The 10,906-nt window shown below is 53.8% G+C and overlaps 1 protein-coding gene across 1 annotated transcript; it reads left to right on the forward strand.

Moving 5' to 3' along the window:
• Nucleotides 1-1,173: 1,173 nt before the first annotated feature.
• ETV3L (ETS variant transcription factor 3 like) lies at nucleotides 1,174-7,343 on the forward strand. Its single transcript, XM_036442911.2, is given in 6 exon segments — nucleotides 1,174-1,618; nucleotides 1,694-1,931; nucleotides 2,166-2,334; nucleotides 2,982-3,102; nucleotides 6,067-6,403; nucleotides 6,405-7,343. Coding segments are annotated over 6 exon segments (1,053 nt in total). The 5' UTR covers nucleotides 1,174-1,557; the 3' UTR covers nucleotides 6,532-7,343.
• Nucleotides 7,344-10,906: the final 3,563 nt, after the last annotated feature.

The raw sequence follows: 10,906 nt of genomic DNA on the forward strand, positions 1-10,906 counted from the left end.
GGCAGGTGCTTTCCCTCTCTGAGCCTGGACTGGAGAGGAGGCAGCCACTCCAGCCAAACACCCACATGCTCTCCAGACCTTTGCACCTAATAAGTTCTGGTAGAGAACGAAGCTCACCTTGCACCCACATATCAGAGACGGGAGCCCAGCACCCAGGCCTTGTAAGCCCATCCCCTGTTCACAAGTGGTCCTTACCTCCAGGTAACCCCTCTAGGTCCACCCACAGGAGCAGGCCTGCGACCTGCCATCCCCATGGCAAGCTCTCCCATCCCTCCTCCACTTCCTGCTTATTACTTCCTCTTCCGCCAGTGACAGAGGATGCCAGCCTTTTTGTAGCAGCCTTAGTTCCACCCAAAGGCTTTGGGGCTTAGACATTCTCTCTCCTCCCTTTGCCTGCATCACAGTGGGGCTCTTTCAACAATCTCCTCCCCATGCCAAGTTGGGCAACAACGAATTTCCCTCTTCCTTCCTCTTGTTCATTAATTCAACAAATATTTACAGAGTACCTGGGAGTGCAAGGCCCTGGGCTAGGAAGGGCTCCAGGGAACCAGCTGGGGTTCCTGACCTCATGGAGCTCACTGCACTCGGAGGGAGAAGGCAGGTGTTAAACACACAGAGGCACCATGGATCAGTTCAGTACCATTCATTGATTGTATCAACAATCATTTCTTGAACAACCTATGATGTGCCGGATACTTTCTTAGGCACTTAGACTCGTCAGTGGAAAACACACACACACATACACACACACACACACACACACACACACACACAAATCCTGCTCTTCTCAACTGTAAAATTAGTCTAGGTACATGCTCTGGTTTCTCTTCAGATCGCATAAATCTTTCGCCTTTTACTAAAATTAGTCTAGGTACAATAGTGGTAGGGGATCTTTGTATCTGCCATCTCCTCCCACTCAAGATTTATTTATTTATTATTATTATTATTTTTAAATATATTTTTCATTGATTTTTTTACAGAGAGGAAGGGAGAGAGAGATAGAGAGCCAGAAACATCGATGAGAGAAACATCGACCAGCCACCTCCTACCGGGAATGTGCCCGCAGCCAACGTACATGCCCTTGACCAGAATCGAACCCAGGACCTTTCAGTCTGCAGACCGATGTTCTACCACTGAGCCAAACCGGTTTCTGCCCACTCAAGATTTATTGTAGAAAGAGCCAATGATTAATTACATGTGGTCTTATCTTGGGAAAAACTCCAATCCTGTTAAGCCTTGAGAAGAGATCTCCTTCTCTGTCCAAATCCTCCAGCAGGGTGAGGACAGAGGACAGAGGACCCTTGCCTTCCTTTCCATCTGTGTAAGTGACTCAGCATCTTGGGGACACTCCTGGCCAGTGAGGAGGTCCCCAGAGGAGGGGGCGTCGTGGAGCTTCCTGTCCCAGACCCTGCTCCCCTGCCTCCGTCTCCCTTTTCTCCCCTCATCTCTTCCCTCTTATCTCCTTCCCTTTTTTCCTTCCTCTTTTCTCCCTCTCCCCTGCTTTCTCCTTTCCCTTCTTCTTTCCCCCAAAGCCCAGACACAGTTCCAGACTGAAACATGCACCGCAGCTGCTTGGCGGAGGGCGTCCCCACCAATGCAGGCAACTCCTGGATCTCAGGTGAGCCTCTGCCAGGTCTCCCACCGCGGCCCAGCCGTGGCGCTGGAGGCATTCACACTCCCCGCTCTGCCCCAGGCTTGGCCTTCCCTGACTGGGCCTGCAAAGCTGAGTCCTCCCCAGGCTCCCGGCAGATCCAGCTGTGGCACTTCATCCTGGAGCTGCTGCAGAAGGAAGAGTTCCGCCATATCATCGCCTGGCAGCAGGGAGAGTGCGGGGAGTTTGTCATCAAGGATCCGGAGGAGGTGGCCCGCCTCTGGGGCCGCAGGAAGTGCAAACCACAGATGAATTACGATAAACTGAGCCGGGCCCTCAGGTGAGAGAGGACAGCCCCAGTGACCGATGGGGCAGAGTTCAGAGAAAAAGGGCTGTGGTTTCTGGCACTCCACCTGCCTCCTGCCTCTCTAAGGCTTGGGAAATGATCATGTGAGGTTCTCCAGGAACAGCCCCGGGTTAGCTCTGCTGGCCTGGGGAGGGGACATGGCTGGGTCGCAGGCTGCATTCCCGGTCCCTGGGGCCAACTCTCCATTCTCATCCTTGGGACCTCCAGATATTATTACAATAAGAAGATCCTGCACAAGACCAAAGGCAAAAGGTTCACGTACAAGTTCAACTTAAGCAAGCTCATCGTGGTCAACTGTCCTCTATGGGGGGTACGGGCAATGCCAGCCCCCACCTGGTTTTGGCCAACCCTGATGCCCGTGGGTGTGCAGAGCAAGGTAAGCATGGAGGCTGCCCCGAACCCCGGGCTCCGCCAGACTGATCTCCCTGCCCAGCAGGCCCCCAGCCCTCCTTCCTGCCTCACGGGCCCAGCAGCTTCCAATGTCCTTGCATCCTAGTCCCTGGGTGCCCAGGGCTGACCCTCTCAATCAGTGGTCGGCAAACCGCGGCTCGAGAGCCCCATGCGGCTCTTTGGCCCCTGGAGTGTGGCTCTTCCACAAAATACCACATGCGGGCGCGCATATACAGTGCGATTGAAGGGGTACCCTAATTAAGTTAATAACAATGTACCTATCCATATAGTTGACGTTTAAAAAACGTGGCTCTCGAAGGAAATGTCAGTCGCTGTCCTGTTGATATTTGGCTCTGTTGACGAATGAGTTTGCAGACCACTGCTCTGACTCTTCTAAGATGCTCTAAAACACCCCTGTGCTGGGCGTCACGCCTTCAGGGGTGGATCCCAGGGGATGAGTGGGAGTCTCAGTCAGGAGTCCAAGGCACGTATGTGGGCAGGAGGGGTGATTTAACAGCCGTTATGAGAGCATTTCATTGTTTTAACAACTGGTTGTTGAAACAGTCAGTCCTGGGGAACGGATGCCAGGCAGAGCCGATCGCACCCCCACACCTGCTGCTCCTCGCTCCGCAGCTCCTGCACTGCATGCTGCTCGCCCACTGGGCCACGGCGGAGCAGCTGGCCCGACAGTGGGCCCTCCGAGGGCCACCGGAGGCCTCTGAGGACAAGAAGGGGAGCAGCAGCAGTGTCTACCGTGAGTGCTTGGGACTGGCAAGGGCCCGGGGAATCTTAACCAGGTGCGGGGAGTACCCTTCTGGATGAACACAGGGGTAGGGAGCATGAGACCATGCTAGCAGGACATTTGGTCCTATCCACAACACCCACACCAAAAGGTCCCTGAGATTTGGCCCTGTCCACAATGTCCGCGGAGCCCGGCCAGCCATGGCTCAGTGGTTGAGTGTCGACCTATGAACCAGGAGGTCATGGTTTGATTCTGGGTCAGGGCACATGCCCGGGTTGAGGGCTTAATCCCCAGTGTGGGGCGTGCAGGAGGCAGCCGATCTATGATCCTCTCATCACTGATGTTTCTCTCTCTCCCTCTCCCTCCCTGTCTGAAATCAATAACAATACATATAATTTTATTATTTATTTTATTTTTATTTTTAATGTCCATGGAGAAATTTGGTCTACCCCGACCGCTCTACCTAAGCCCATGAGCCATGACCAGCTGGGCACTAAGGCAAGAAAGATCATTGCCATACAGCCACAACACTATTATTGGACCGATAAAACATGACAGCATTTTTTGTGTATTAACCTGTAGATCAAAAGTAAGAAATAAACACTCTGGGCTGTTTGAACCCAAGGGCATTTTCTAAGAGCAGACGCTTTTGACAGGACCAGATTTCAAGAACCTTTTGGCATGACCCTATGTTCCTGTGGATACTTTGAACAAGACCAAATATCAGTTCATTGAGACAAGGGATGATATAAGTCCTTTATTCATTCAACAAACATTTCTTGAGCACTAGCTACTTATCAGGTGTGGGGATCCAGAGATGAAAGGAGGTCCTCAAGATGCTCAGAGAGCCCTAGCTCGTTTGGCTCAGTGGATAGAGCTTTGGCCTTAGGACTAAAGGGTCCTTCGGACTAAAGGGACTAAAGGGTCCCCCCCGCCCCGCCCCCGTGTAGCTGGGGGCCCAGAGGTCCCAGCTCTCAGAGAACGCGGATGCCTGGCTCTGGCCCCTGTGAGTGCAGCTGGGTCTGTGGGCGGGGCGGCTCGGGGCCTGCCGGGACTCATCCGGCAGCCTGGAGCTGAACAGCTCTCCCTGTTCCTCCACCCCAGCCACCTCTTCCCGGCTCTGGGAATGCCTTGGGCACAGAGCTTCTCTCTTTGGGAAACTATGAGGCGGGAAAAGTGTTCCCTGGCTTGGAGTGGGCTCTTTGGCACCTCCCTGGCCCAGGTACACACACACACACACACACACACACACACACACACACACGCCTGTGCTTGGCCCTGAGGGATGCTGAGCAGGGCTAGGTCAGCAGAGGACCAGGAGCAGCCCCTGCCTTACTGTGGAGGGTGATGCCAGGAGGCTGTGCCAGCTCCTAACCTCCACCTTCATGAGAGCACCCAGAGCCAAGAGAGGAAGCTGCTTCCCATGTCCCCACCGTCTCGTAACTCACTCTCTGCTCACGGCAAGCTCCCAGCAGTTCCTCACTCACTGCTGAGCCAGAGGCAGAGGTGCAGGATTGGTGCTAGGAAGGGGTGGAGGAGAAGCAGTACTATCTCCTCCATGTGCCTATTCTGCTGTGGCTCTCCAAGGGGACACACAGCCTTGACCTCAGAGGGCAGGGGACACAACCTTCCTGGTGCAAAACAGCAGACTCCACCTCATGTCAGGACCCTGGGAAAGGACAGGGGCCCAGGAGAGGGTCCTCTGGCAGAGGACTCCATGATTTTCCTAATGACGTATCGATATATATATTTTTTTTTAAGTTGATTTCAGAGGTGAAGGGAGAGGGAGAGAGAGACAGAAACATCAATGAGAGTCATTGATCGATTGCCTCCTGCATGCCCCCTACTGGGGATCAAGCCCACAACCAAGGTATGTGCCCTGACCAGGAATCGAACCAGCAACCTCCTGGTTCATAGGTGGACGCTCAACCACTGAGCCATGCTGGCTAAGTGACAAATCACTTTTTATTGTTTTCCCCTACATAGATCCAGCTTCAGACATAGTAAATGAACCAGTTATATTGTCATAACAAATTTGTTTTTCCAGGTTTTATCAGCAATAGCCCCACCAGTGTGATCACATTGGGTTGATACTTGCTCTCCTAGTTAAATGATAGCCTTACTAAGAAAAATGTAGAACTGGTGCTATGTTTTTTTTGTTGTTGTTGTTGTTGGGTGTGTTTTTTAAATATACAAAGTGAAGTGAAGTTCTATGTCGCCATTGCCAGTAAGCCCGGCCTGGGAGCCCCTGTGTAGGATCCTGGGGAAAGAGGACAGATGTGGAAGGACTGGGAGGAGGGAAGGCTTCTTGGAGGAGGAGAGGCATGGGCCAGAGCCAGCCGGAGAAGAGGAGGACCGGGCTCCGCCCATGTGCACGGTGGTGGCTCCGTGGCCCCCTCTTACTGATGACATCGCCCGTTCTTACCTGGGAGAGGAGCTTTTGTGAAGAAACAGGCCTGAGAATTTCAAGGACAAGCCTCAGGCCCTGCAGCCAGTTCTCTGCCCAGCTAAACCCCGAGCACGCCCCCCACCCCCGCTACAGGGAGAGTGAGGAATGGATTCGCTGGGTATGAGGCAAAGGGTGTCTTCATTCACTCATTCATTCCACACACTTTTACTGAGCCCTTCACAGGGGCCAGGTTGGGCTGGATCCAGAGGAAAAGAAAACAGACTGTTCCTGCCGAACACCCAGCTATCATCACACAAACGGCCGCCTGACGCCAACGGGGCGGAGGGCCCTGCAGGGGAGGTACCGGGGTCAGGAGGAGCCACCAGGGCTCTTGCCCAGGCTGGGGGGAATCTGAGGAAGTTTCCCTGAGGAAGTGACATTCACGATGAGACGGGAAGCAAAGGAAAAGGGAAGGCACACGGGCTGGGCAGAGAAAGTTTTCAGCGAGAGGAAAAAGCAACGGGAGGTGGGAGGAGAAGTGGGGGGAAGGAGCGGGGGCTCTCTTGACCCGTTCTCTCCTTCTCTAGGACTCGGCTCTGCCTCCACCCGCTGCCTGCTCAGCCCTTGCTGCCATGTGGGGAGCCTCCGGGAAGAGCGGCCCAGTTTTCCCTCCTTCACACCCCACTTCCTGCCCTTTCCCCTCTCTGACCGGGCCCGCCTCTCAGGGCCCTTCTTGCCCCCTCTTCTCCCAGGGTCCCCCATGACAGACACCCTGCTCCCAGGGCCCCCGGGCCCCCCAGCCACCTGGCATTTCCCTGGGCTTCCCCTGCTGGCCGGGCTGGGCCAGGGGGCTGGTGAGAGGCCCAGGCTCTTGTTCCTTAGGCCAGAGGGGCTGCAGGTAAAGCCCCACCCCCTGATGGGGGCAGGGAGGGTACCCGGATCCCTGGGAGGGCTTCTTGGCAGAGATGCAAAGACCCAAAGCTGGGGAGGAAAGTCTCCGGTCCCCGAATTTGGAGAATTTTGAAGCGGCGTGGTCCTCGGAGCCTCCGTAATGGAGGAGGAAGAGGCGAAGTGGGCCCCCAAACTCCATCTCTCCTCTTGCCCACCTCCCTGCTGGCTCTGCACCTCCCTGGGTGGAACTAAGTTTAAATGGCGGGAGGATTTGAACGGATGGAATTGGGTCCGAGGAGGTGGGGAGCATTGCAGAGAAGGAGCATGTGTGGAGATGGGGCAAACTGAGGCAGGGTGCCCCCTCCAATCCCACTAAGTTGATATTCAGAATAAGGGGACATTCATTTTTCTTTTTAATTTCAGAGAGGAAGGGAGAGGGAGAGAGAGAGAGATAGAAACATCAATGATGAGAGAAAATCATTGACTGGTTGCCTCCTACATGCCCCACACTGGGATCTGAGCCCATAACCCAAGCATGTGCCCCTACCGGGAATCAAACCAAGACCTCCTGGTTCATAGGTCAATGCTCAATCACTGAGCAACCCCGGCTGGGCCTAAGGAGACATTCTAAATCTCAACTTCCTTTGAGGGAGATGAGAAGAAGGTTTCCATCATTGGAAGCACCCCCTACCTACCCACATGAGGGGAAATCAAGGGCCTAGCTTGGCAAGGGGATCGGGAATTGATTTGTTCCCTGAATATCAGGGCAAGTCCTTTCTCTTCTGGGGCCCATGCCCCTCACCCAGTCTCCCTCCACATCCTTGTTTTCCATCCCTCTGATTTCTGCGACCTTGGGACGTGCATGCAGGCCTGTCCTTCTAGCTGCATTTCCCCAAGACCCAGGCAAGTGGGGCAAGGGGGGGACTCTGTAACACTACTGCAGACCGTGAATAAAATGCCCTTGGCAAGCTGGACCCTTGGCTGACATTTCTGCTGCCCTCTGATGTGGTTGGGCCTAAACAGCCCCCACGGTTCCCGATGGGAAGAGTGAGGGGCTTGGGATGGGGCCTCAGTCTCGGAGCAGAAGTGGAAATGAAGCCAACCCATCTCCTCCCTCCCGCTGCCATCACCTCCCAGAGAGAAAGGCTGAAAGCAGCCGCTCTGGCAGACAACCAGCCTCCAGGAGAGAACAACCGTGAGCAGGGCTTCTTTACGGAAGGACCCCAGGTCCCTGCCGCGGGTCTCTCAGCAGAGCTCCAAGGGGCTGAGGTGATGGAGGGTGTTGGCGGGGGGTCCCTCCTGCTCTGAGCCCCAGGTCCTAAGAGTGATGGGGTGAGGGAGTGAAGCACTGGATGGTTGGGGAAGGGGAGACACCTTAGGGTTTTCTGCTTAACCAAGGAAATGCCATGGTGACGGAAGCATATTGCTCTCCTGTCTCCAGGCTTGTCAGTAACAGGTCAGGATTTGTCTCCACCTACTGTCTATTGTGAGGAGCAGGCCGAGGAGGTACAGAGGACCTTCTTGTCCATCTTTCCCCCCTGTCTCTGGGATCCCCGCACATTCTGCTTTCTGTTCTCTCTCAGTCCTTCCTCGTGGCCGGCGTGTCACTGTCAGGGTGGAATGGGAAGGAGAAACCCCGAGTAGGACAAGGGTAGGCCTCAGCCCACGGGAAGACTGATAAAAGCAAGGAACCCAAACCCCAGGTGCCCATGCTTATAATGCCAGCCTCCCCATTGCTCTCTTCCTGTGATTAATGTTAATAACTACCTAATTGTGGTGGAAGCTACAGCTTCACGCTGCCCGGGAAGCCACTGGTCCATTCCCTGCAGACCACTGGAGGAAGGGACCGAACAAAGGGGGAGATGGGCACATGCACAATGAAATCGGGGTGATCTAGGGAAGGTGCTTGCTTGTCTGTCAGTCTAGCTTGGGGAAAAAAAAGGTCATCCGTGAGGAGGGTAGAGCCACTGCAAATGTACAAAATCATGGAAGGAGCCCTAACCGGTTTAGCTCAGTGGATAGAGCATCAGCCTGCGGACTGAAAGGTCCCGGGTTCGATTCCGGTCAAGGGCATGTACCTTGGTTTCGGGCGCATTCCCAGTGGGTGTGTGTGCAGGAGGCAGCTGATTGATGTTTCTCTCTCATCGATGTTTCTGACTCTCTATCCTTCTCCCTTCCTCTTTGTAAAAAAAAAAAAAAATCGATAAAACATATTTAAAACAAAAAAACAAAATCATGGAAGGTTAGAATCCCCAGAGTTCCCGCTCCCTTTTCCCTCTTGCAACATGGCCCGCACGCACCCGCCACGTGGCCTCACGCAGCTGCATGCCCACGGCGAGGCGGACCCCACGCACAATGGGCTGCAGTGGGAACACGAGCCAGGCCAGCCAGATGCTGGGCTGGACGGAGCTTGAATACGGAGCAGAAGTTCTGGGCAGTGGCCTTCCTCCTAGCCCTGCTGAAGACAAGATTGGACTTCTTTCCTGGCAAGATGGATGGAGACGGGACCTCGGAGGGAAACCCTCCTGATTTTACATCGCCCATAAAGCTTTCCGTGAAACCCCATCCTCCCATGGGGGCCTCGGGAAATTATCTTCCTTTCAGCACCCCATGAACGCCACTTCCACCGGTAACAACCTCAGGGGGCGCAGAGAAAGCGAAGCGACCTCTCGCCTCCTCCCAACGCCACGGGCCCAGCGCCAAGGCTTTTCCAACAACCGCCCAGGTGGAGGAGACCAAGAGTTAGCGTTGTCTGCTCTGGAAAGCGGGGCTTGGGCCCAGTGTAGAGGGGCCAGCCCCAGGGACAGGGTCCCATAATGGAGACAACGTGCCCTCGGCCTTCCCCCCCTCCCTCCTCCTCAGTGGGTTGTGGTTAGTGTGACCCCCCCCCATTTCAGGCCATGCTTCACGGTCACCGTTCTAACATCTCCCTTTGGGGGCGGTGAATTCGGGAGACTGAAAACTCGGTTCCAGAGGACATCCGTTTCCAGGGGATGCACTCTGCATGTTAGACAACAGACAGGTGGAGCAGAGCTCCTCAGCACAGCGCTACTGACACTTTGTTTGTTTGTTCGTTTGTTTTTTTAAATATATTTTATTGATTTTTTACAGAGAAGAAGAGAGAGGGAGAGAGAGTTAGAAACACCGATGAGCGAGAATCATCGAGCAGCTGCCTCTTGCACAGCCCCAACTGAGGATGTGCCCACAACCAAAGTACATGCCCTTGACCAGAATCGAACCCGGGACCCTTCAACCCACAGGCCGACGCTCTATCCACTGAGCCAAACCGGTTTCGGCACTACTGACATTTTGGGCAGCAAAATTCTTTGTTGTAAGGGGCTGTCTGTACATTCTAAAATGTTCAGTATATCCCTGGGCCCTAGATAGCAATAGTACCACCCTAACCCCTACCTTTCCCAGACATTGTGAAATATCCCCTGGTGGGGCGGAAATCATCTCTGGTTGAGAATTTTTTTTTTTTTAAAGAATAGTTTATTGATTTTTAGAGAGAGAGGAAGGGAGAAGAGAGAAACATTGATGTGAGAGCGTAGCATCATTGACTGCCTCCTGCATGCTCCCCACTGTGGATCAAGCCTGCAACCCAGCCATGTGCTCTGACCAGGAATCGAACCAGCAACCTTTCCATGCACGAAGGACACCCAACCAATTGAGCCACACTGGCCAGGACAGTTGAGAATCTCTTAAGCAGAGTACATACAGGCTTCAGCAACTCAGCTTGTTCTGGCCAAGAGCAGACCCAAGCGCCACAGAGAACTGTTGGTTTCCACATTGCAAGAGTGCCCTCTGGTGGCCAGAGTTAATATCAGCGATAGGAAGAGCTCAGAGCTGGGGACTAGCCTTGGCGGGTAGATCCTATGGGGGACACTGTTTGAGGTGAAGGGGTGAAGGGCATCTTGGAGTCTTCTGCAAACAGGAAGCAAGTTACAGGATAAAAACATTTCATAATAATCCTGCTGTTTTAAACTCCTTTTGCAAGTCGTGGACTAGTCACCCAAGGCTCAGCAGTACTAATGTGTCAACAGACTGAGGGTTGTCAGTTCCTCTGGTGCAGTTGGTGCCGCTGTCAATTCCAGACCACACTTTCTGGTCATCTGTGGCCATGAGCCTCCCCTGAGAACACTGAGTGACCACTCAGCCTTCTAGGCAATGGGAACTGTGGACCCTGAGAAAGAAAATACCTCAGTGACTTAACTGGGCTCAAGTTTAAAAAACAGAACCTAGCAGCCATTTCTACACCCGCAAACCTCTCATGAAAACTGCACTTCAGGGAAAAGCCTGCACTAAACTGCCTGCCTCCTCCCTGAAGTGCCTGCCTGCACTGTTCCTGTCAGCTGAACCAGCCTTTATAAAAGGAGTTCCTATTTCAACCAATAGGACTGGGGCTTTTCCCATCCCATTGGTGCTATGCAGCTGTATCTCCACCAGCATATTTACAGACCAATCAGGGTAATGCCTTTGGGGCCAATCAAACTGCAGGGATTTGGAGTCCTCATTTGCATGAGGACCCATCAGGGA

This window comes from Pipistrellus kuhlii, unplaced genomic scaffold (genome assembly GCF_014108245.1).
Source record: "Pipistrellus kuhlii isolate mPipKuh1 unplaced genomic scaffold, mPipKuh1.p scaffold_m20_p_18, whole genome shotgun sequence".
In the NCBI taxonomy this organism is placed as follows: domain Eukaryota; kingdom Metazoa; phylum Chordata; class Mammalia; order Chiroptera; family Vespertilionidae; genus Pipistrellus; species Pipistrellus kuhlii.